The 22,681-nt window shown below is 37.0% G+C and overlaps 1 protein-coding gene across 3 annotated transcripts in view; it reads right to left on the reverse strand.

Moving 5' to 3' along the window:
* Window positions 1–553: 553 nt before the first annotated feature.
* Window positions 554–22,681, reverse strand: part of MBTPS2 (membrane bound transcription factor peptidase, site 2) — a 38,823-nt gene continuing 16,695 nt past the window's right edge. The window contains exons 6-11 of one of the 3 annotated variants that reach the window (XM_074858639.1): window positions 20,175–20,293; window positions 19,021–19,201; window positions 16,470–16,564; window positions 14,306–14,501; window positions 7,900–7,975; window positions 554–6,584 (exon numbers count right to left, since the gene is read on the reverse strand). In XM_074858639.1, the coding sequence (XP_074714740.1) occupies window positions 6,362–6,584; window positions 7,900–7,975; window positions 14,306–14,501; window positions 16,470–16,564; window positions 19,021–19,201; window positions 20,175–20,293 (890 nt within the window). In that variant the 3' untranslated portion in view covers window positions 554–6,361. Of the gene's footprint in view, window positions 6,585–7,894; window positions 7,976–14,109; window positions 14,174–14,305; window positions 14,502–16,469; window positions 16,565–19,008; window positions 19,202–20,174; window positions 20,294–22,681 lie in introns of those variants that run through there. The other 2 variants (XM_074858638.1, XM_074858640.1) reach the window with 2 other exon arrangements.

Genomic DNA, 22,681 nt, shown 5'->3' on the forward strand with positions numbered 1-22,681 from the left:
AAAGGTTCTGATATATAACATCACCTTAATGTCATTTGAAGATTTGACTTTTCAAGTTCTTCACATAGGACTGGCCTTAACACCCAGAGAGGTGTTAACTTACCTTGACATGCTGTGTCAAATATTTCACTACAAACCAAGCTAACAGAAGTCCATAACTCCATAAGAACAGAATTACACAGGAACTAAGCCACGAGAAAGGCATGTGCTTCTCCTATAAGGCAGTCACTATGCACCTTGGTCACATTAAAGTGAAGCTAGCTTTAGTCCAGAACAACGTGCAGCTGTGCGTCTGGATGTACTTCTATTATAACTCAAACTATTACTGTGATAACCCGTTAAATGAGGGAAAGTAAAGTGATAGTTATTATTCATTTTAGATGGTGGTCAGATACTGAAAAGGATAGTGGTACATTGTGGTACCTTGTCAGTACCCAGTGAGAGAATATAAATTACATACGAAGAGTAAGAGAATATATGAGAGAATACGGTAATTGACACAAATAGGAATTATGTCACTCTTACCTTATTTTTAAAAACAGATTTAAGCACATTAACAATCAAACAATGAATTTATTTGCAGGATACATTTATCATACATAGAAAACAATACATATTGTTTGGTTGATTAAATAGAGAAAAAAAGCAAAACAAAAACACAATACATTATTCAAAGTGTTCCATATATTTGTTAGCTGACATTTTCAAAATGAAGCTTTCTTTTTTTTCTTTTTTTTTTTTTTTAAAAAACATGATCATGAACAATGCATAGTGGGAACAAAGGGTCTAGAAATCTAACATTCCACAGCTGTGAGTCAGTGTGAAAAATAAGGCTATGTAGAGGGAAAAAACCCACAGTGAATTTCAAAACAATACATATTCCATTGACAGGCTTCAGATAAGATCATCTGAGTATACAAAATTTAAAAGCAAAGTTTTGTAAGGAGAAGAGGAATTTAAAACATTAAGAAACAACTTGGGAGGGAAGAAACTAGATTTCTCTAGTGATGGCTTGGAAATAGCCTCCTAACTTTCAAACTAGTATCAAGTGAAGATCAATTACACTATGATGCTGTAAAAAACAACCCAAGATGAACATCTAGGGGTGAGAGATACCCAAATCCATTTTACTGAATAAACTACAACTACCCGTACCACTTATTCAGCACATATTTATCAATGGAATGACACAGTGTTTTTAAAAAAAAAAAAAAGTTTGATCACCAGTCACTGAATGATTCAGTGAAGGGCTGGAAAACATATCTGCATGCTCTGAAATGTTAATTACAAGTTCTTTTCACGTTTCATGCCAATGTAAATGGAATGAATGGAATTGCAGTGTCATATCCTGCTCTTTGTTCCTGCCTTTCACACTGGGTCAGCAGCTTGAAGGTTTCATACAGCTGCCATAAACTGAGGTTCTTCACTGCCCTTAGTCACTGCCATCTGCTCTTCACATGATTGTAGTGGCTGAGTCCAAGGAACAAGAAAGAATTGCAGAGCTGCCGTTTTCTGGCAGTCTCTAGTACAATGCTTCCCAAATGCTGCATTAATACAGGCTACGTACCCCACATAACTCAGCCACACTAAATAACTAATCTGTATAGCATTACATAAAATTCAGGACAAGGAGGGTATAAAATAACTGCTGATACTGGATCTTACCTGAGTTAGATTCAGCTTCCTTACACAGGTCACAAGAACAAAGCTGAGGCAAGACTGGTTTGTCTGAATGCAGGTGTATAGAATGCATATTTTACAAATAACTATTTCTAGAGTTTAACTCACATCTTTTAAAATCAATTAAATACAGTCTAGGCTACATAAACCTTTATAACCCTTCGTCATCTGTCATAAATGATATTCAGATACAAATTCAGATCTTTCAGATAGAAGAAATACAGAATTTATTTAAAAAAATATTTGCTACAGGTCACCCTTTGCCATCATGCAAAATGTATAGGAAATTATTGGGAAAACTTGGATTGCTGATGTTCTAAACTGAACAAAAATATATCCTTATTTCAAGAAAGCTGAAACACCCCAACTGCCACAGGGAGGTCTGTCCTGAAAACATTATTCAGTATACTCTACACAGTCTCACTCACCCCCAGTTATCATTCAGAACAGCACAAATAGCAGCATTTAGAGAGTAATAAATTCTAAGGTTGACCTCTTTTAGTTGCCCTGAAAAATCTGTGTTTACCATGCTTGTAGCTGAGGCCTCACAGAAAGCAAGAAACATTTTAAATCAGCTAAACAAAACTTAGGCAGCTGTGGCTACATTATGTCTATCACTTGTCTTCTGTTAATAAAGAAGTTAGATCAGTTATGTGAGAAAAACAAAGTTGTAATTTTAAAATCCAGAGAAAGCCATGGAATTCATAGAGAGAAGGAAAGAGAAAAAAAGCCTACATTGCAGAGTATGGAGGACTGCTGTAATTTATTCCTAAAAAAGCAGCAATACAGACTGTGGCTGTGAACGCACCTATTATATGTATGTATGCATGTATGTACACACGTATACACAAAGAGAATCGTCATCACTGAAAAAAATAACTCTCAATACAGTTGGCTGTTTCATTCTAAATAAAGAGGATGAGTTAACAGATTTTCTACTGTGGCTTATAAATTTGGGCTGACTAATCTGCAAGTTTGACTATACTTTTTCTAGTGAAGTCTCTCTCATTTAACTTGTACAGAAGCAAGCTGGTTTTAATTTCCTAGTTAGCAAAGAGTGTATAACATCCCACATGCTAACAAGTTAGCCATTTTCATGTCGTATCATGCATTATCAGAACATGCTATGGAAGTCTTTGCTGATATAAAAAAAAATCTCATGAAAACCAAATCAGAACAATGACTGATTATAATTATGGAATTCTTCTGGCAATTTTCAAGTAAAAGCTATGAATAACACTATCTAATGTTAGACATTACTTTTTCCATCTGATACAGATTTAAAATGCATAGTAGTACATAAATAGCAGTATCCATCCAATCTTTTAGAGTGTTCTGTTTTACACTCTGGTCAATATGCCCTATAATTATATTGATGGATTCTGTATTAAAGAACACATTACATTCTGAAGCGCTAATTAGAATGAGAAATGGTAAGATTTCATTTTAAGGAAAGGCTTCCTTTCAATTTTTACAAAAACAGAAATAGAAGAAACATCACAAATACTCCAGAGTAAAAATCCAACACACACAAACCATTGTTTCCTTCTGTGTTCTCTTTTGCTAAACAAACAAAACTCCAGCAAAACCCCTCCTAATAACTGTGTGTATGGCACCTGCTTATCAGAATGTAATCCATATGTTAGGATTATAGGAGAATGAAATGCATCCACTGAACAACTTTTTCTTCAGAGAGTGGTCTAACTTAACTATTACCTTTGTCCACAGGTAGTCTAAGATGTGCTGGGTCACTATTCATACCCAGATTGCTTACAGTCTTGATTCAAAGCACCTACACATACCTAAATCAACCCTTTCAGCACATGGAGAAATGGACCCTTGAATTATTTTTAAATTTTTAAACACTTCTAGTACCACCTCTCCTGTATAGGATAACCAGGGTCTTTACAGTGTACTAGTGTGGCTGTTTTGCTAAAACCATGACTGATGTCTTCTCTACCTTCTTTTTGATTATAACTGTGGCTTTCAGTGATTGTCTAAAGTAAAATAAAATGGATTTAGTTTTCTTTGATAAAACATCATGTTTTAGTTAGCACATTAAATAACCAGGAACAACCTGCCAGCCTCATTATAGTAGATGTAACTTGTGTATGTTAATTCAGAAACTTTGTTTTTTCAAATTTCTTGCCTGCATTTCCAGGAGGGGTACTATGCTAAAAGATTGTCCCAAGCAGTTGTAGTCAACATGAATATATAAAGTATCAAACTTGAAATGTTTTTCACACAGTATTTCTGAAATCACCATAGATGCATCTGTTGTTGCTTCAGATAACGACAGCACTGCAACTGTGATACATAAATAGTAACCGTTTAGAAAAGTAAACATTCTGTCTTACTAAATTGCATTAAAACTCCTAAGTGCAAATTAATTTTGTGCACTGTAGATTGGACAAGACACAGAGACAGAGGAAAGTGGCACAGAGCCACTGAAAGGAAGAGCTCAGATTAGTAAGCAGCCACTTGGGTGAGTGAGCAGGCTTCTGGAGCATAGCCGCAGAGCCAGGCTTTGTGCAAGATCCAGGCTGCTCCTATCCCTCCTGTCCATGGAGGGATGGCAGAGTGGCCCATCAGAACTGCTACCCTGAAACTTCTGTATGTTTCCAGGAGTGATGATAAGTTAGACTTTCAGGGTCTCTCTGGAAGAAAGAGAAGCCCGCTGGCAGTTTCCGATAGTTTGTTTTTCCTTTCTCAGACTCTGTGCGACTTTTAGCAGTCCCCAAAGGGACAAACTCATACTGGATTGACTGGAAGATTTACTCTCTCTTACTGGGATCTGTGCTGACATACCTGGGTTGAAATGATTGAAAATGAGAGGCACGGGCCTGCTACCCCACAGAGGTGAACTTCAAGAGGCCCACCCAGCCTGTGACAGCACTGGAGTAAACTAACACAACAACAAATAAACAAACATGCTCTCTCATTACTGCTTGCATCACCGTAAGAAAACACATCTTAAGTAAGTGTGGAGGCTACTGTGCAAAAATGCAGTAACACACTAGCGGGCGAATGCAAACATAGTTATGAATCCATGCAGTAGCACCAGGAATTGGGCTCCAACCCACTTTTAAAATTACCCAGGCTTTTACTACTAGTGCTGAGAGAATCTATGTTAGCTGGTCACAAATGTTTCCATACTCCCCGCAGGCCAGTAGCCGTGAGCTTCACTTCCATTTCAGCTCCTGATGGAAAGGCCATTTCTGTAAAGGAATTCTGAGCTGCAGCAGCTCCTATGGGGAACACTGTACGGGCCAGAAGTTGCATGGTATTATTCAAAATTTCCCTGTTTCAGATATTTAGGCTCCCAAACTAGAGCTTTTTTTTTTTTTTTTAAGTATCAGCCTATATTGAGGCTTTGATTGAACTTATATAAACTAGGCAATATATCACAGGAGGACATGACAGTCAATATATAATCCTATTGGGTACAACATAGTACAGACTTAAAAGAGCTTCAAAGTATGTCAGATATACATCAGCCAGCGAACACTGACTGTTCTTCCAATGTTCATTTAAGAACAAGGATATGGTCTGTATTCATTTCAGAAAGCAAAGCCAAATGTTTAAATAGTTCAATTCACAATCATATTCTTCCTCTAAACAATTCTGATCCAAGACCAGCTTCAGTTAAACATCTTTGTTAGCTATCTTTGAACAGAATGAATCTTAGCAAAGGAGAACAACCCTTTGAAAGACAGAAAACCATCAGTGAGTTACTGTACATAGTACATGCATAGCATCAGAAGATAGACACCATAAAAACAACAGGTTTCACTTTTAACTGTAAACAGGTATAATACAGTATTATTTTCTGAGTAAAACAACACAAACATTACTTATCACTTAGGAATAATTGTGCACAGCATACTTCAGCACTCAGAAACTAAATTTCAGTTATCTTGTAGCTATTGCTGACAAATATTGCCTTTAAAAAACATCTTCAGCTGCGTATGATAATATACAACTCAGTATATAAGAAACACAGACATGTGGGCTTTGTTATCCTCCCACATGCCTCATTCTTAACAGACATCGGCACTTCTCATCTACATCCTGAGGACAACATGGTTCCAGTCATTTTGGCCAGCTGAAAAGGAAAGATACTAACCCATATGGCCTCTCTCCTCATTAACACATGGTAAGCATTTACTTAGCGTTTCACCATTTTGAGATCAGACTCTAAGGCTTCTTAGAGTCCAGTTTGGTAGAATACCAGATTAAAAAAACAAAACAAGACACTCAAGACTATGATTACTGAGAAATGATCAGAGCCCACACAGATTTTCTGACAATTATTCAAATTATAAAATAAAACCTAAGTGTTTTTTCTCCCACTTTACAAATGTTTGAAGCCAAATAATTCCCTTGAGATCTAAATTAATGAAATCTTATGCTTTTCCCTGTGAAACTTTACAATGCAATTTCTCCAAAATTAGTAGTGCTTAAAGAGTATATAAAAAAGTTCCTACTTCTTTCTATTAGATTTCCCATGAGCACAGGCACATGTTGTACAGTTTTAAATTAAAACAGCAGCCACCAGTGATTGTTCTTTCACTGTCATTTTAAGGGAATTATTTCAATCTCAGCACTGAACAAGTTTTAAAAGGCAATGGATTCATTATTTCTGTGTACTTTGAGAACTGATAGAAGCACATCCAATGTTCTATCGTGCTGTCACCATCCAAAGTCCCAGTGCAACATTGGCAGCCAGAAGTGCACTACCAGCAAGCAAAATTAAAAAGCCAACAAGCTCTCTGTTTTGTTTTTCTACAATCAGGGAGCTCAGAGTGGCTTCCAGGAATGAATTTAATATCCACTGACCATCCAAAGCGAAGCAGGGTACAGCATTGATAACTGCCAGTGCTCCTGACAGTGAAATTAGATACCTGGTTGACATTAGTTAAGGCTCATGAATAATATCCAAGAAAAGGTAAAAAAAAATTTAATACAAAACATATTTTTTTACTTCTAGTATGCAGAGAGAAACATGAGGGTTTTTTTTTTGGTACCATTCTGTTTCACAGAAATTATATGAGTACAGTAAGTTTTACACCATAACATACCAGCTCAGAGAACTACCTTTATAGATTCACTTGTTTGGATACTTAAACAACCTGCACTCTTCACAACTCAGATGAAAGCAAAGAGATGGAAAACTCACGCTTAATACTGTCCATCTTCCTCCCTTGCTTTGTATGGTTTTGGAGGAAAGTTATAGCTCTGACACCACGCCTGAAGTAAGAAAGAATTCTAGACCTATGACCTAAGTATGAAATAGCTATTAGGAATATTTTCCAAAACACTCCTTCACTGGAGTAACTAAATGGCTAGAATATAATTGGAAATCCGGCCTCTCTCTCTTACTTACCTGTTAACCAGAAAAATTGACTGGATTTCTGTACGTGCATGCACATGTGAGAATGAGGCAAGGGTAGATCATTTTTATTCTTGGTAAAAGCTTGCTAACTGTAATACCTACCTCCATCCTATAATGGCCAGACAGGAAGACATATGACTCAGAGAGCAGCTGGGTCAGTGTGAGCCTTGGTATGTTCCCAGAAAACGGGAGCTTATGTAGTGTCTTTACTCCAGTTTTATGGACTACACTAAACTACACTGTTTAATTGTTCTATAGCCATGCATAAACATTTCAGTTTTTAAGGCTAAGGGTTCTTAGATTAGCCATATTCAAGCCTACTACTCTCTATGGATGCGTATATATCATCTCATTCATTAATAAGCATGTTTTAACTGAATTATCATCCTACTTTTTGAATAGATTGTTTTCTGTTGAAGAAAAAAAAAAATAACAACCATACCCTGTTATTTAGTTCAGTATAATGACCAAAAATTAGAAAACTCTGACATACCAAAGCTAGCAACATCATCTCCTTTGTCCTGCCATAAATTCAGGTTTACTTTGACTTTCTCATCAGAGCTGTTAATACTCACCCTCAAGAAAGAGTTAAAAAAAGTACCAACCAAAAATATCCTGCTAAGCACAAGAAAGTGAAAGATTTCATTTTGAGCTTGCCACATGGACAATAATCAATGCAGAGATGTGATAAAGATGTCAAAGCCCTACAGAAATGTTTCAGAGCATCCTGTCTAAAATGATATCCAACTGAAATTTTGCTGGGTCACCAAATTCTAAACAGTTCCCTTCTTGCCTTAAAAGAACAAACGTACTTCAAAGGATACTTGCAAAATGTCTCTATTACCACAGGCAGATCAATGCTTAGGAAGTTTTGTCGTGGCACAAAACTGCTGAGACTTACTGAAATGAAAATATAAAGATACACAAAACATGAACAGTCAGTTCCAGGATTATATATAACATTTCTTCAAGGATGAATAACCAATCCAAAAACAGTTTTGCTTGAGTTTTGTTTTTAAGAGTGCAGCCATTAAATCTTTCATAAACATGGTCACTATCATAGTAAAATCACTCCACAATATACAATTAGTGTGATTTCAGTAAAAGTAGATGTAAGATACATATTTTCAGAGGCAACTGGACACCTGTAGTCATAAAGACCTCATTGTGCAATTCAAGTCCTTTTCAAAGAAAAACATATAAAAAGAGATTATAGTTACCAGACTTTTTCAACATATGCAGTCCACATGTACACCTTCATATTGTGGGTGCACGTGTACTTTGAAGGCCATAAAATTCTCTTGCAGTACCTGCAGAAGATCCCCCCAACCTGAGACTGAGCTCATGGTGTATAGGAGCAGAGCAGACAAGGAGCAGAGTTCTGGAGTCACTCTAAGAACGCAAAGGCTAGCAGATGATGCACAGCTGCATTACACATCTTAACACCAGTTAGCCAGTACATAAGTAGCTTCATTTTCTGTCTTCAGATGATACTGTAAGTGACTCCAAGATGTAACTTAGTGCAACTTAAAAACCTGAGAGGTTGGACTCAGCATCCTATAAATAGTGACTGAAAAATTGCAGTGTCAAGCACCACATGACCTTGAAATACTTCTTTAGTACTGTAACTTCTTTGAAGGTGTACATGAAGCTTCAGCTGACTGCATGTCAAATGTTTATGAGACTCCTCAAAGAAAACTTAGGTAGCTTGAGACCTCCCAGAGTGCACTCTTAGTACAGTGATTTCTTTCCTTTCCTACTAGAAGTCTCACTCATAGCATAGCAGAGTCTTATCTCCAGAAGGAAGAGGTTTAGGTAAATGTCCTGGTTTAGCCAGGATAGGGTTAAGTTTCCGCAGCAGTGGGGGGGAAGCTCTAGCCAGGTTATTCATATACCATGCTGATGTCACCTCCTGGTGCCCAAGCCCGGGAGCGCGGGAGAATAGGTGAGCGTGTGTGTTATGCCATCTCTCTGCTCTCACTGCTGTATCGGTAGATATCTTGCTCTGTTCATTGTTATTACTGTTACTGTTATTGTTGTTGTTGTTGTTTGTTTTGTTGCTGTTGCACTGTTGTATTAAACCTCTCCTTATCTCAGCCCCGGGGCTTTGTATTTCACTCCCTTTGTGGGGGAGGGGCAGCGGCTGCGTGGTCTCAGACCCCGGCAGGGACTAAACCACCACAGTAAATTAAGGCAGAATTTGAAAATCACCTTAAGAATGAGCTTGCACAGTATCAACAATAGTCACTCTGTCCCTAGAGAACAATTTCGGATGCAAGTTGAGGCCAGCCACAATGGCCTGAATTTTCCCTACCAACCTGGGAAAAAGTTATAGCTGTAAAAAATACCATCTCGACAGAGATACGCGAAAGCAAGAGTTCAAATCCCACTCAATACAATCATCCCTTGGGAACAGAACAATTTAACCCACCCTTTGAGAAATTTTAAAACCATAGGCTAAGAGAACACTGGGAACCTCACAGCACTAGCACATAACATACCAAAAGTGCTGCTAAGTATATCTTGGTTAAGAGCAAGATCAGATTTCTTCAGGTTCGATAAACAATTCAAGGACACTGGAACAAAGATGATGGGAAAGTAGTTCCAAAGGCACATGAGGCAGAGAACTGGTCCACTCAACCACATAAACACATTTTCTTCTGTTAATAGAGGCCCTTCTGATGATTCAGAAGCAATAATTAGTCTAACCAGCAAGCATACCATGTGATGGAGAGATCTGGACAGCAAGGAATCCTAAAAAAAGAATAGGTTTGGTGTGGCAACAAGCAGAGAACTTTCCAATACCAAAACTGCCACAGCTGTGCCAAGACAGCTTGAAAATCATGTTCTTTCTTACCTTAGCTTAAGAAAGACCTTCGATTTAGGGAACTGAGAGAAAATAAGTAAGTCTGTTGGATTACTGAGTGAAGAACATAACAGACAGAAATCCTGGACACCACTCAGCTCATAAAGTCAGAGGCATCCAAGTCAAGTGATACGCAAAACAAACAACTCATCAAGCTGAAGGCTGGTATCAGAACATCTGATCAGACCTCTTGTTCATGAGCCAAAATAGCAAAATGGCTGATGCAGCCAGTGTATTCAAAGGTTTCAAAAGACACACACTGCAATATACTGTAATTTCAAAGCTTGACTGCCTCTTGACAAACACCTAATGGCCACTAATAAGTCACTATCCTGAACCTGAAGTTGTGCCTACATTGAGAATGGATCACTTACCTCCTTCCCTCTTTGTTACAACAAACTGTTGTCCCTGACAGCCACTAGACATGGATCTAAACTCCAAACCTTGCTGCTGAAGCTATCTCCAAAACACAAAGAAACTCTTCAGGAAGTTGCTGGACTGAGCTCTAGACACTGTAATAGGAGGCAATTAATTTAGTGGCTGTAATGGATCAAACCTAATGGCAGCAGGCAAATCTGTCCTTCGAGGAACAACAAAAGAATTAGAGAAATAATGTTATCTAGGCTTGTCTTCAAAAGACACTGCTGGGAAAAGCTGAACAGCAATGGGTGAGAGAAAACAGTCATTGTTTTCCCACTCTAATTAAAGAATTATTTGAACTGGAATTAACATTTCTTTTGTTGGCTAATGTTAGATGGTGTTGGCAAATATTGAGAAGAATGCACAACAATTTTAATTAGAAGTGATTTGGAGACTAGGTTGACCAAAGAGCTTTTCAAAACTTCTTCATGGGGGAAAAGGCATGTATGCTATGGAGGAGAGGGACAATACGGCATGAGATATTTCTGTGTGGTCTCCAGAAGAACTATACACGTAATCCTTTAAATATGGGTTGAAAGTAAAGAAGGATCATCCTCAGCAAAAGGGGAAACAAGCATGGAAATACTGAGAAACCAGACTGTACTAGATAGACCTTCATCAGGGATTATGGCTGTTGTTGCCCAAAAAAACTCCCCAAAGCTAGGAAGTGGCTTATTTTTAGAAGATTTGCATACAGCAGCAGTAGGAGAGTGGTCCAGTTTGGGGAAATTATCTTCTAGGTAGGTTCCATCTTATTTTCATGAAAGAAATCTTGCAGTTTTTGATCCCTGATGGCTGATGCAGATACAGTAACATTCAGGGATATGATCTTCCCTCGAGCAGCATGAATTCCAAATGTGAATGTTAGTCACCAGATTCTTGCCAGCCAACAAGGGTGGAAAGGAAGCCAAGATTTTGCAATACCAGAAATGACATGAAGGAATAAAAATCCCCATATAAAATAAAGAGGAAACACTGCAAAGTTGCATGGCAATAGTGACAGGGGTCTCCATTTCAACCTTACATATCATCTGTCCAACACAGGGAGAGCCTCTAGAGCGTAACTGGCCTGCTATAAGAAAAGTCTAGAAGTCTTGAATAATACCACATGAATTAAACCCACAGTATGAATTTATATTGGATTACATTAGATATTTTTTACAGAGAGAATGATAATTAAAAGGATTAATCAATGTGTCCATCCTAAACAACATGCATTCCTAATCATTCCTTCTGTTTTAGTTTTGGCCAGATCTCCAGCACTGTAAATTCAATTAGGATTATGATTCTTTACATTTTTTTTTTTTAATACTGAAAACAAGAGCTACATATAGCATCCATATCAACAGAAAATATTTTTGTTAGGACATTTTACTTTGAGGAAACAGAAGCATTTTATAGAAGTAAGCTGTACAGCCTATTTCTTGTAAACATGGATATAATTTTAAAAATATATTGTATCTGGAAGCTAGCTTCAAATGAAATATGAAATAATTACTGATTCTCCATAAATCAGGACTATCATGACAACAATACAAGCCTAAGTAGAAAATAATACAGGCATAATCTTAGAATGCTTTTTAAACGTTACTTTAGTGACATATCTAGAGAAAGTAAAGTCATAGTACATAGTGCACATAGTGCAACTCCCCGTATCAGGTCATGTGTTAAATGTAGCACTACTCTAAAAAGTAATGTTTCCTGCAGGCAGAAAGAGCACACTAAGGAATAAGGCATTTCACTAAAACGTATTCTTATTTCAAAATTCACACAGTAGAGGAAGAAATTATTTTCCTTTCCTAACTGTAAAAAAATGGTTACCCCATTCTGATTAGTCACATCTAAGAAAAAAACAAACTCACTCAAACCTGTTGGCCCCAAGTCAGTATTGTACAGTGCAAAGTTAAGTCTGAAATATTTAGAAGTTGTTTCACTGGAATGCATGAAGCTCTTTGATGGTACAGTAGACTACCTGCTGCCCAAGCCAGGATCTTATAATTTTAGCTCTGGTGTTTTATCAAGAGCACAGGTTGCATTTGCAGCAAAGCTTGTAATAAAGTCAAGCTTTTAGCTTTCAAATTAACATGTTCAATGTGCAATTCCTAGGGTACAGTAAATCACTTTAGAATTATATTCCTGTAAATACAGTGTACATTGTATTTTCACACAGTAACTTCTTAAAATAGAACTACCTATTTAGATGCAAAAACATGCTTTTCTGACTTCTGAAAGACTGACACATTTGATTGTTTTGCTGAACTACTGTTCAGTAGGAAACACTAAAACATCATTGGTCTAACATATTGGAAAAGAGAACAATATCAATTGTTCTAGAGTACCTGTAGTTTGTATTGTTAGTGACCAAGAAAGGGAACTTAAAATAATTATCAAACTCTATTCTTAAAATTTGTTGCTCCATTTGGAATAGATGTCATCAAATATAGAACTGTGTGTTGACATGACACAGGTGAACAATGTTTGCCTCCTAAATGGCAAGAGGGCAGAAATAACAAGTGAAGTGATCATATTTTAGGCTTAAATGAGGGTATAGTGTAAACAAGTAGAAATAAATAATTTGTCATGGAGTATAAAATATTACCAGCACAGAAAGATAAAGACTGACAGATTAACTAAAAATATGTTTATGAAGAATGCTAATGGATTTCCACTACCAGGTTTCATCACTGTTTCTAAAGCGCTTTTGTACCTAATTCCAGTGCTTATTCAGAAAAGTGAAATGCCTTGCCAAGGACGTACTTCGGAATGCCTGAGGTAAAATCTCCCCGAGAGGTATAGCTGTCTGTGAGGAACAGAGGTTCCTCACAGGAAGGACAGTAGTTTAACACTTCATACCTTTTAAAGCCCGTCTGTCCTGGTTTAACCAGGATAGGGTTAAGTTTCCCCAGCAGTGTAGGGGGAGCTCTAGCCAGGTTATTCAGATACCATGCAGATGTCACATCCTGGCAGGTCACATTTCCTGGTGCGGGGAGAGTGGTGCACGCGTGGTTTTGTACATCTGCTCCTCTCGCTGCTGTATTTGGTAGCTATTTTGCTCTGTTCATTGCTATCACTATTACTGTTATTGTTATTGTTGTTGTTTGTTGTGTTGCTATTGCATTATTGTATTAAACCTTTCCTTATTTCAGTCTTGGGGCTTTGTATTTCACTCCCTTTGTGGGGGAGGGGTAGCGGCCGCGTGGTCTCAGACCCCGGCAGGGGCTAAACCACCACACCGTCTGAAGCTAATTTTCACCATGCCCCTCAAGCCACTAGGTAGGGGTGTTGGTAAGTTTGTTCATTCTTTCAATACTCGCTGCAAGTGCAGAATTACTTTTCACTTGTATATCTGGCTCAAGGATATAAGCTTGTCTAAAGGAGAGCCATAGCCCATTTCAAAGTACGGAACTAAACTGTTATATGTTATTTAATTTAGGGGACTCAAATAAAAAAAAAAAAAAAACCAGGAAAAAACTATGTTGTGATTGTGCTTATGGCCCAGTAGTCATGGGAATCTGTCACAGATGCTTGGATATTAGGTGTGATTTAAGTAGTCATGCTAACATTCCAGGCAAAGGGTTAAAGCGAGATGCCCTAGAGATTTTATGATAGCATTTTGAGAAGTTTATGTGTTAGGAAAATGCAGGTGCCTGGTTCCCATGACTAACCTGAGCGAGATCTGTTATAGAAATAGCCCTTTCATGCTTTTCTGAAAAAACAACCATCTCGTATCACATATGGTTTCTATTACCTTCATAACTCATTGCACTGTGCACTTTCATTTTAGGCCTGAGTAGTCCATGTCTCTCCACTGGCTGCAACAAGAAATGGATTCTGCATTAAACAAGTTAACTGACAAGGGCTCCAAGACCTTGTTCAAGCAGCCAGGCAAAGTAAACCTTATTACAAATCTTTTTTGTTAAACTGTTTTAAAAAATAATACCAACCTGTGTATTGAAGATGCATGGGGTGTCCTACATACAGCATGTCAATATGGGGTGGATGTTTTACCCTGATTAGCCTTGTTTGGTTCTCTAAAGAAGGAGTCACACAAAAGCTTGGAACAAAGTCCTTCTGGCAGTCCATGTTGGTTCGACAAACTTTGCTGGCCTCAATAACTTTTCGTGCTGGCAGACAGGCATACTGCAAAGGGCATTTAAAATGATTATCAAATTTAAAGGTATCTTCCAACAGATCAAAATGAAAGGTATTATATATTCCTTTTTAAAGCAAAGGAAGTGCCTCACTGATATACTACCAGCCCATGAAATCAGATTTGAATTCTGATTTTTGGGGGTTTTTTGTCAAATCCTGCAGAACCTTCACCTGATACATATTCAAACTGTCATTCCATTTTTGGTGGAATGTGGAAGAGAGGGTGTGCACATGTACCAAAAGAAAAGCTAACTATATTTAAGAAGGTACACCCCCCCCCCCCCAAAAAAAAATCAAGGCATCTAAACATAATTCAGTGATTTCTAATGTACAGAGCCTGCATCAACATATCAGCAACTTACCTGTTTAAGAAGTTTTAGTCTTCATTGATCTAAAACTTCATGTGACTGAACAAAACCTTATGCTCAGCAAACAAGCCAACAAATCTACCGGCTGTGTGGTAGCTAAGAAACCATTCTCAACTAAGATGAACATAGGACTTAATGCAGTGCTGTGTCCCAAGTCCTACCTATAACACTGTTTCAATCTGCAGTCTGAAAGACCAGATCGTTCTTGCTCCCCACAGGCCAAAGAATACAGTAGAAAGGAACAGGAAATTGGGTTTTCCCAGTCATATCTCTTGTAAAAGCTCAGTGATAATTTTCCTTTTGTTCTTAAACACAAGCAAGGAAAGTTCTTCATTTAATGTTTGCCTTAGGAAAAAAAAGAAAAAAAAAAAGAAAAAAAAAAGGATTTTCTTGCTTTTTAGCTTGATAGTTACACTCCCCATAGATGCATGAGTGTCTGACACTCTCCATTAACCTCAATACAAGCTTCTTCTATTCTAGTGCAGGGGAGAGGGCACACTTTCAAATACTACTGCATAGCACTGCAAAGACTATTTAAAATAATTGTTCAAAACCTCACAGCCAGTCTAAGGACACTTGAAGGTCACAGGCTTCTGGATGCTTTTATTTCTTCTCTGTTCCTAAGTAGCAGCTATGAGCTTAAGAATGTCAAAGCTCAGTGGGGTAGCGATTTATCAAATCTTGCAGAACTCCAGGATGTTACCAGCCACTGTCATATTTCAAATGAACTACTGGTCTGTGCTCAATTCTTAGTGGTTAAATACCACAAAAACACCCTGAAGTGGGAAGTTTACCATCGTAGAAACTGTAAACATAGCAGATGTAGGAACAAGAGTTATTTTCATTTCTTTAGGTATTTATCACTAGAGGTCAGAACAATAACAAACTAGTATGTGTAGAAAAGTTTACACAGTTGGTACTTGTGCTCTTTTTCTTGTAAACAGAACTGTTAGAAATATTACATTACTGGATCATATATTTTAGCAAACATTTCTGTAGTTAGAAGAGAGTAAGTCAAAATCCTACTGAGAAACTTTGTGTTTCCACACGTTAAAAGAAAATCAACATCATGAAAACGGAATCAGAGGCCCTGATTTTGAGAAACTGGGCAATCTCTAGGACCTTCTCTTGCATGTTTCTAGTTTAACCTAGTGAGCAGCACTGCTGGCTTCAGACAAAATAACTGAACAGATAGTCCAGTGCTTTGCTTTGCCTGTAGTGCTCAGTAACTTTAAAGACTGAGGCACCAAAATAAGCAATTTCACCTTGTTCTCAAAAGTTGTTTTTTCTCACCAATATTCTCACTCAGTGGTGAAAATGGGGGAGGTGTCTTTCTGCATAAAGGAATGAGGGATATAAGAGCTTTTATGGTTCTTCCACAGACTTCCTGATTGATTATGGGGAAAATCATAACTAATACTTTGGGTTTTTAAGCTGTAAAAATGGGGAGAATAACACACATATATACCTTTATTATGAACTGTAGGTATTCTTAAGCACTTGAGTATGCTGCATAAATGCTGGTAAATATTACTAATTTAAATAATTTCAGATTTACCAAACATAATTAGCAGTTTAAGTAACTTACCAGGTAGCTGTCCAAGTTATTGCTATATGAAAAGCAAATATCTGTGAGGCTGTTGTTACTACAACATTCAACTGTGCCATCGAGTCTTCTATAGACTAAAGAACATAGGCATAGAGCAAATGATCAATGTTATAGTAACTTCCTGAAAAGAAATCAGTCTCTCAATAAGGTAAAACAATCATTCTGTAGCTTTCAAGAATTATAGTAATTCACAGAGCCTAGCTGTAGTTCAGTTACAACTAAAAATAAGCTTCCCCACTTTAACAATGTCACCTGATTTCAATCACGTCACATACCAATTTTTTCATCTTTATAAATCTCCTTGAGATACTGAGGATCTACCACTGCAATGTTCTAAGCATTGTAAGTTACAAAATACTTTTATCCGTTGCCCTCAACTTGCATTAAGGTTTGGCACAGGAATTTGTTACCTGCTACTGTATTGATTTCACTTGCTGGCTATGGAAATGATAAAGACTCAAAACGTCCTCTTTAAAATGTGAAAGCCTTTACAAGATTCAGGTTTTGAAAGCTTTCCAAGCCTTGAAGGCTGCAGCAGTGAATAAATGATGTTTTAAACCGTGATATAAATAGTCTGGTAAAGAATCTTTGTACAGATGTTCTTTAAATGAATTAAACCTAACTTACCCTACAACAACAGCTTTTAAAAAAACCACAAAGGAACAGTCGCTGTAAGGATCTGTGTCACAGCAACACTCCAGTACCTTCCTTAGGTAGATCAAGCCTGTGATACTGGTTGCTGATTTATCACTGCATAACCTGCAGTCTGCTGACATGGAGCTTTATGCCTGGGGTTTACAGGTGCAAGCACTGAACCACACAATCCTTTTTTCAAGTACCCTGAGGCTAAGCAACCACATATATTTTTGAATAGTGAATGACCATGAAATTAGTTTCCCTATAAACTACATTGAAAACCCTTTTTTTTTTTTTTTAATTTCAAGAAGGTCCTTGGGGCATTGTTTTCAGTCTAGCTTCATACTCAAATAGTTTACTCTCCATTTGTTTTATGGTCAAGTAGATAGGGTCCATTTGCTAGATACATTTTTATTGATATTCTGTATTTATGTCAAGTTGTGGACTGTCAAGATTTTGACAAATGACAGCTGCTGGAGACCATGCAGAGTTCATTTAATTTCAGAGGAATATTTCTCACTGCTGGAAGCTTATGGCTCTGAAAATGCAGACAGACTGGTCTGATTAGAATGCAGGAGTGGGACAATGGGCTGCTAACACAATACAGCAACCAAGCTTGGAAGCAATATTGAGTCTCTAGTATTAAGTGTCTAGTATTTCAATCTAAATAGGACTGGTTCAGTTGCAGAATATGCAGTTTTATTAACTATGACTCTGGTATTGCATTTCAGAGAACAGCAGAATCTGAGCATATATACCTACAGCATCTAAGAAACGGTTCTTACTTGCCATCCGGGCCCAGCTGAAAGCATGTGCCAAAGTTGGCCTCTTCTTCAGAGGGATAATCCAAACTGTCTCTAAAAGCAGGATCTTACCCACACTCTGCTAGTTTCCAGTTTAAATATTTATCTTAGTGCCAGCTGTAAGACTACTTTTCTTACATACTAAAGAAAAAAACTACATTTTCAGTCTCACAAGAGAACTATAATGCCTGAAAAAACATAGGTAGTTGAGTTGCCTGACCTCCTGTTTACTTCCACTATAATGGAAAAAATGCAGTGACAATTTTAAAGTTCTGAATAGCATCATATAGGTTTTGCTCAGCAGCAGCCCCTTACCTTTGGAATTCAGTCTCCATGGATGCTTGCATGAAACAAACTCTAGAGAGCTTTAGGGCATGTCACAAGACATTCAGCCAATTTAACTTGAATTTTGTTCTACTTAATTTTTGTTTATTGTTCTAGTTTAGTTCAGTTCACATTTTTTTTGTTTCTCAGGGGTAAGCATTACAGAAACAAGCACTCTAACGTATAAATGAAAACAGAAGGAAATAGACTGACTTCTAGAAGCAGTATGTGCAATCCAGACAAAACTGAGTTTATGGGCAATGATATTGTGAGGTTGAAGAAACAAATGAAACATAAAACCCATACAGTGAGACACATCAGAAGTGGCCATAATAAAGCACATCATTGGGTTAAGTCATATAATTTGTAATGTCATGTTGATTAAAGCAGTAAGGTAATGTGTGGAATTTACATCTGCAAAAAATCACTGAGTTGATCCACATAACTGAACTAAAAATAAAAGAGATAATTGTATTACTGCTAATAACCAAGTTATGCAATATCCTGAAGAGGCAAATTTCATTCTTCAGATCATATAGAATATTTGTATAGGATGACTGAAAGACCAGAGAAATCCTTCTATCTACCTCTTCCTCAGTTTCAGATTTCACACAAATGAATGGCATATTGGTCACTGCTTAAGACAGAATAGCAGGCTCAATTTATGAGAAAACTGTCCCCACCAACAAATCCTAAATCCAAAATAGTCTTTAAGACATGATAAAATTAAAATATAAAAAAAATGAAGAGAGCACCTGAAGTCATACCTCTAGCTGGAAAGCTTAACTGCTGTAGGGTGGCTGCACTTATACAGTAGCCGACCTGTGACTTCTCTGAAATGTCTCCCAGACAGGAATTCCAGTCTTCCACACTATAAACTGGGCAGTCTTGTAGGTTAGTGACAAGGTCTCCCACAAAAAGACCTCTTGGTCCATTGGCAGGAGAATCCTGAGAAGAAACAGTGAAGTCAGTCATGTTGTTATAATTAAAACTACAAGGATTTGTTTACAGTTCTGCCAAATAGCCATGAAATCTTTAGGTTAAGACACTATTTCCAGAGAAACAGAAAATCTCATGCTGCACTAGAACTGATTATTTCAACTTATGACAGAGCATTACAAAAACAACATCCTGTACAAAGAATAACTTATTTATTGCAAAGAAAAAGAAAAGAAAGGGGAAGTCTCCAAGTGTTCTGGAGGACGTCTTCAAATTTGAGTAATTATTTTCATATTAAGTTAGTATGCTGTGGTTTTTCTTACCATTTTAAGTTCAAGAAGCTTAAATTAATACCCTGAACCTTTCAACAAAGCAGGGTGTACCTATGCTTTCGAAGGTATAAAGCATAATAAATGTCAGTCTCCCCCTGAGTTACATCAGTTCACTTTTAGATGCAAGAAAGACTGAATCCTTTCAGCTCTGCTGTTCAACTGTGCTGTATTTGAGTAAGTCAAAAACAAGTCAGTCCTTTCCAGAAACTCAGCAGTCTATCTCTAGTTTGCTTCCAGCTGACGAAAGCAGCAAGGAAATCAGCTCCAAATAATCTTTAACATTAAAACCTGATAGCAGTAACTAGAGTGATAATGCAGTTTCCAGTATATTCACTTGGTGCCAATATTTTAAAAAAGTTAACACACCACCACTCCCCCCCGCCCTGAAATAAGCCTGCAAACTCATCTCAAATGTCTAAATGGTTTTATAGTATATGTTGAATAGTCTATAATTATTCATGCCATGTTTCTTCACTTACTAATACTAAAAAACATGACACTGGGAAGGAAACTTTAAGCAGACAAAAAGTGCAACGTATTAGATTCTGCAGAGTGCTGTGCTGACCAAATTTGACTGTGATAGTAAGAGACACAGGTACATTTCAGGTCACAAAGCATATAATATGAAAATAGTAAAGATTTTTTCCTACCTCTGCAACGTCAGTGACAAGGGCACCAACACCCGTGTAATAGAAGGGGAAAAGAATGGCTGGCAGCAGAAACAAACCCATGAAACTTGCAACACCAAGAACAAAGTTATGCCACACTCCTAAAAAGAAGGAAAAAAATCACGTTTCTAAATAAACACTAATAACAAAAAGGTGGTTTTGAAATGCAAATTCTACAGTTACCTTCTAGTTAACTTTCCTGAAATAATTAAGAATAGATGAAAAGTTAATTTGTGAACATAGGCATGAAAGAAGAATATGTATATTACTTTACAAAATTAAATTTCTATGACGTCACTTTGCAGGGAGTTTTAGAGAAGCCTCTGAACATCTGATAATTATACTATCAGAAAGGACAGGGAAGTGCTAAGTCAATTTTTAAGGTGTTATTCTATCGTATTGGTATTTCATAACATAACACTACTTCTCTATGTAGTATGTAGTGGGTAGAGAATCCAGAAGAAAAACTGGGCTTCTGAATAAATTCTTAAACTACAGTTTCTATCTACAGAATTGTCATCAATCATAAATATTAAAAAACTAGTGGAATGAAAGGTATTACTTGCCACCTTCTACCACAAACTGTTGAATTTAAAAATCTTTATCAGTGGGTTTCTATGTGAATAAATACTGTTTATCCTGGTCAGCAAGACAGATAAAATTTAGATGCAATTCACTACTTTTCATGGTTATCTCCATTGTATCAATGAAAATAATTACATGTATATGTGCCAAACAAGTTTAGAAAATTATTTGAAAAAAGGCTTCTTTTACATGAAAATCTGGGCCTAAAACCACATCAAGAAACTAAGTTGTGCAATCAGCATTTCCTGACACATTATTTTTGGCAAAATGTTTTCAACTGCAATCTTTATAGTATGCTGTTCTCCATAGAAAGAAATTAATTGCTATCATAAGACACACTTGGCTTCCTTCAACATCCAGTACTACACACATTTTCTCATTTCATTTGTGTTCTTGAACAAACGTTTTGTATGACCAATGCAGGAAAACTTTTAAATCTTGAAGACTCCTGATTTCCTTCTTACAGTGCTTCATGTTGTTAAGAGGGGTTTGATTCAATTCTATATTTACAGTACAGTTACAGGACAGGAACTGAAGTAAATATATTTAAAAACATTAAAGCTATCTTTCTTGCACTATATGTAACACAGGAATCATAACATAACTATTATTTCCCCTGGCTATCTCTACATGTCACGTGGTCTTCTTTTACAATGTTTCTGATGCTGCAGAAATGAGAGACATTTTTGGAGTACTTTAACTACAGGTTTGTTGTCATTTCCACTAGTAGATGCTTCTTAAAGTGTTTTCTCTTTCTGTAAGTCTTTAATCATCTAATTGAAAGGCAATCAGATAGATGAAATGTTTCAGCGTGCACTTATCTTTACCTCACACATATACATATACACATACACACACACACAAGTGCAACAAAACCAAAAGTATTAGGCAACTATTTTAACTTAATTGTTTTAACCTTTTTATCTTAAAAATAAACTTTTTTTTTTCCCCAACTAAAGAAAGGATCAAAATCTACGACAGAAACAAAATTTCTTCGTAACAGTGTGGCTCCTAGAGAGAGTAAACTGGAAAAATAAAAAAAAAAAAAAATAAAAAAAAAAAGAGGTGATGGAACTGCTGGAGGGTGACAAGGAATACTTTAAAACACTTAGGAAAACATGGGTCTTAATACCTTAATCTACACAGTTTGCTGTGTGGAATACAGCAGAAAAGCCTAAAATAGAAAGGCTTCAAATTCATACTAAGCAATCCACAGAAAAACAGGCTCAAAATAAGACTACCTGTAGATCCACACTGCTGAGTATACCATCAATTTAATTTTGCTAAAACAGCCTCATCCTTGGATACCTATTTGCTTATGTTTAAAAAAGGACACTTTATATAACCCTTAAAAGACCTTAAAATAATGTTCTGAAAATCTTTAACTCCTTTTTCTGTTAAAGACAAAATGTATTAATAAAGGATCTCGAAAATAATATGAATATTTGAACTAATTATAAGAAAGTGTTTCACAGAACCACTTTTCATCTACTAGGCATAGAATTAATGCTAAAAATATCACAAGTCTTACAAGAACGCTCATTCACTATTCTTGAACTCATGATGCCATCTGCTGTACAACAAATATACTCTTTAATCTCCACAGAATCACAGAATTGTCTAGGTTGGAAAAGATCTTGAAGATCATCTAGTCCAACCATTAACCTAACACTGACGGTTCCCAACTACACCATATCCCTAAGCGCTATGTCGACCCTACTCTTAAACACCTCCAGGGATGGGGACTCCACCACCTCCCTGGGCAGCCCATTCCAACGCCTAACAACCCGTTCTATAAAGAAATACTTCCTAATACCCAGTCTAAACCCTCCCTGGAACAACTTGAGGCCATTCCCTCTTGTCCTGTCGCTTATTACTTGGCTAAAGAGACTCATCCCCAGTTC

Source organism: Strix uralensis, chromosome 2 (assembly GCF_047716275.1).
Source record: "Strix uralensis isolate ZFMK-TIS-50842 chromosome 2, bStrUra1, whole genome shotgun sequence".
Lineage (NCBI taxonomy): Eukaryota > Metazoa > Chordata > Aves > Strigiformes > Strigidae > Strix > Strix uralensis.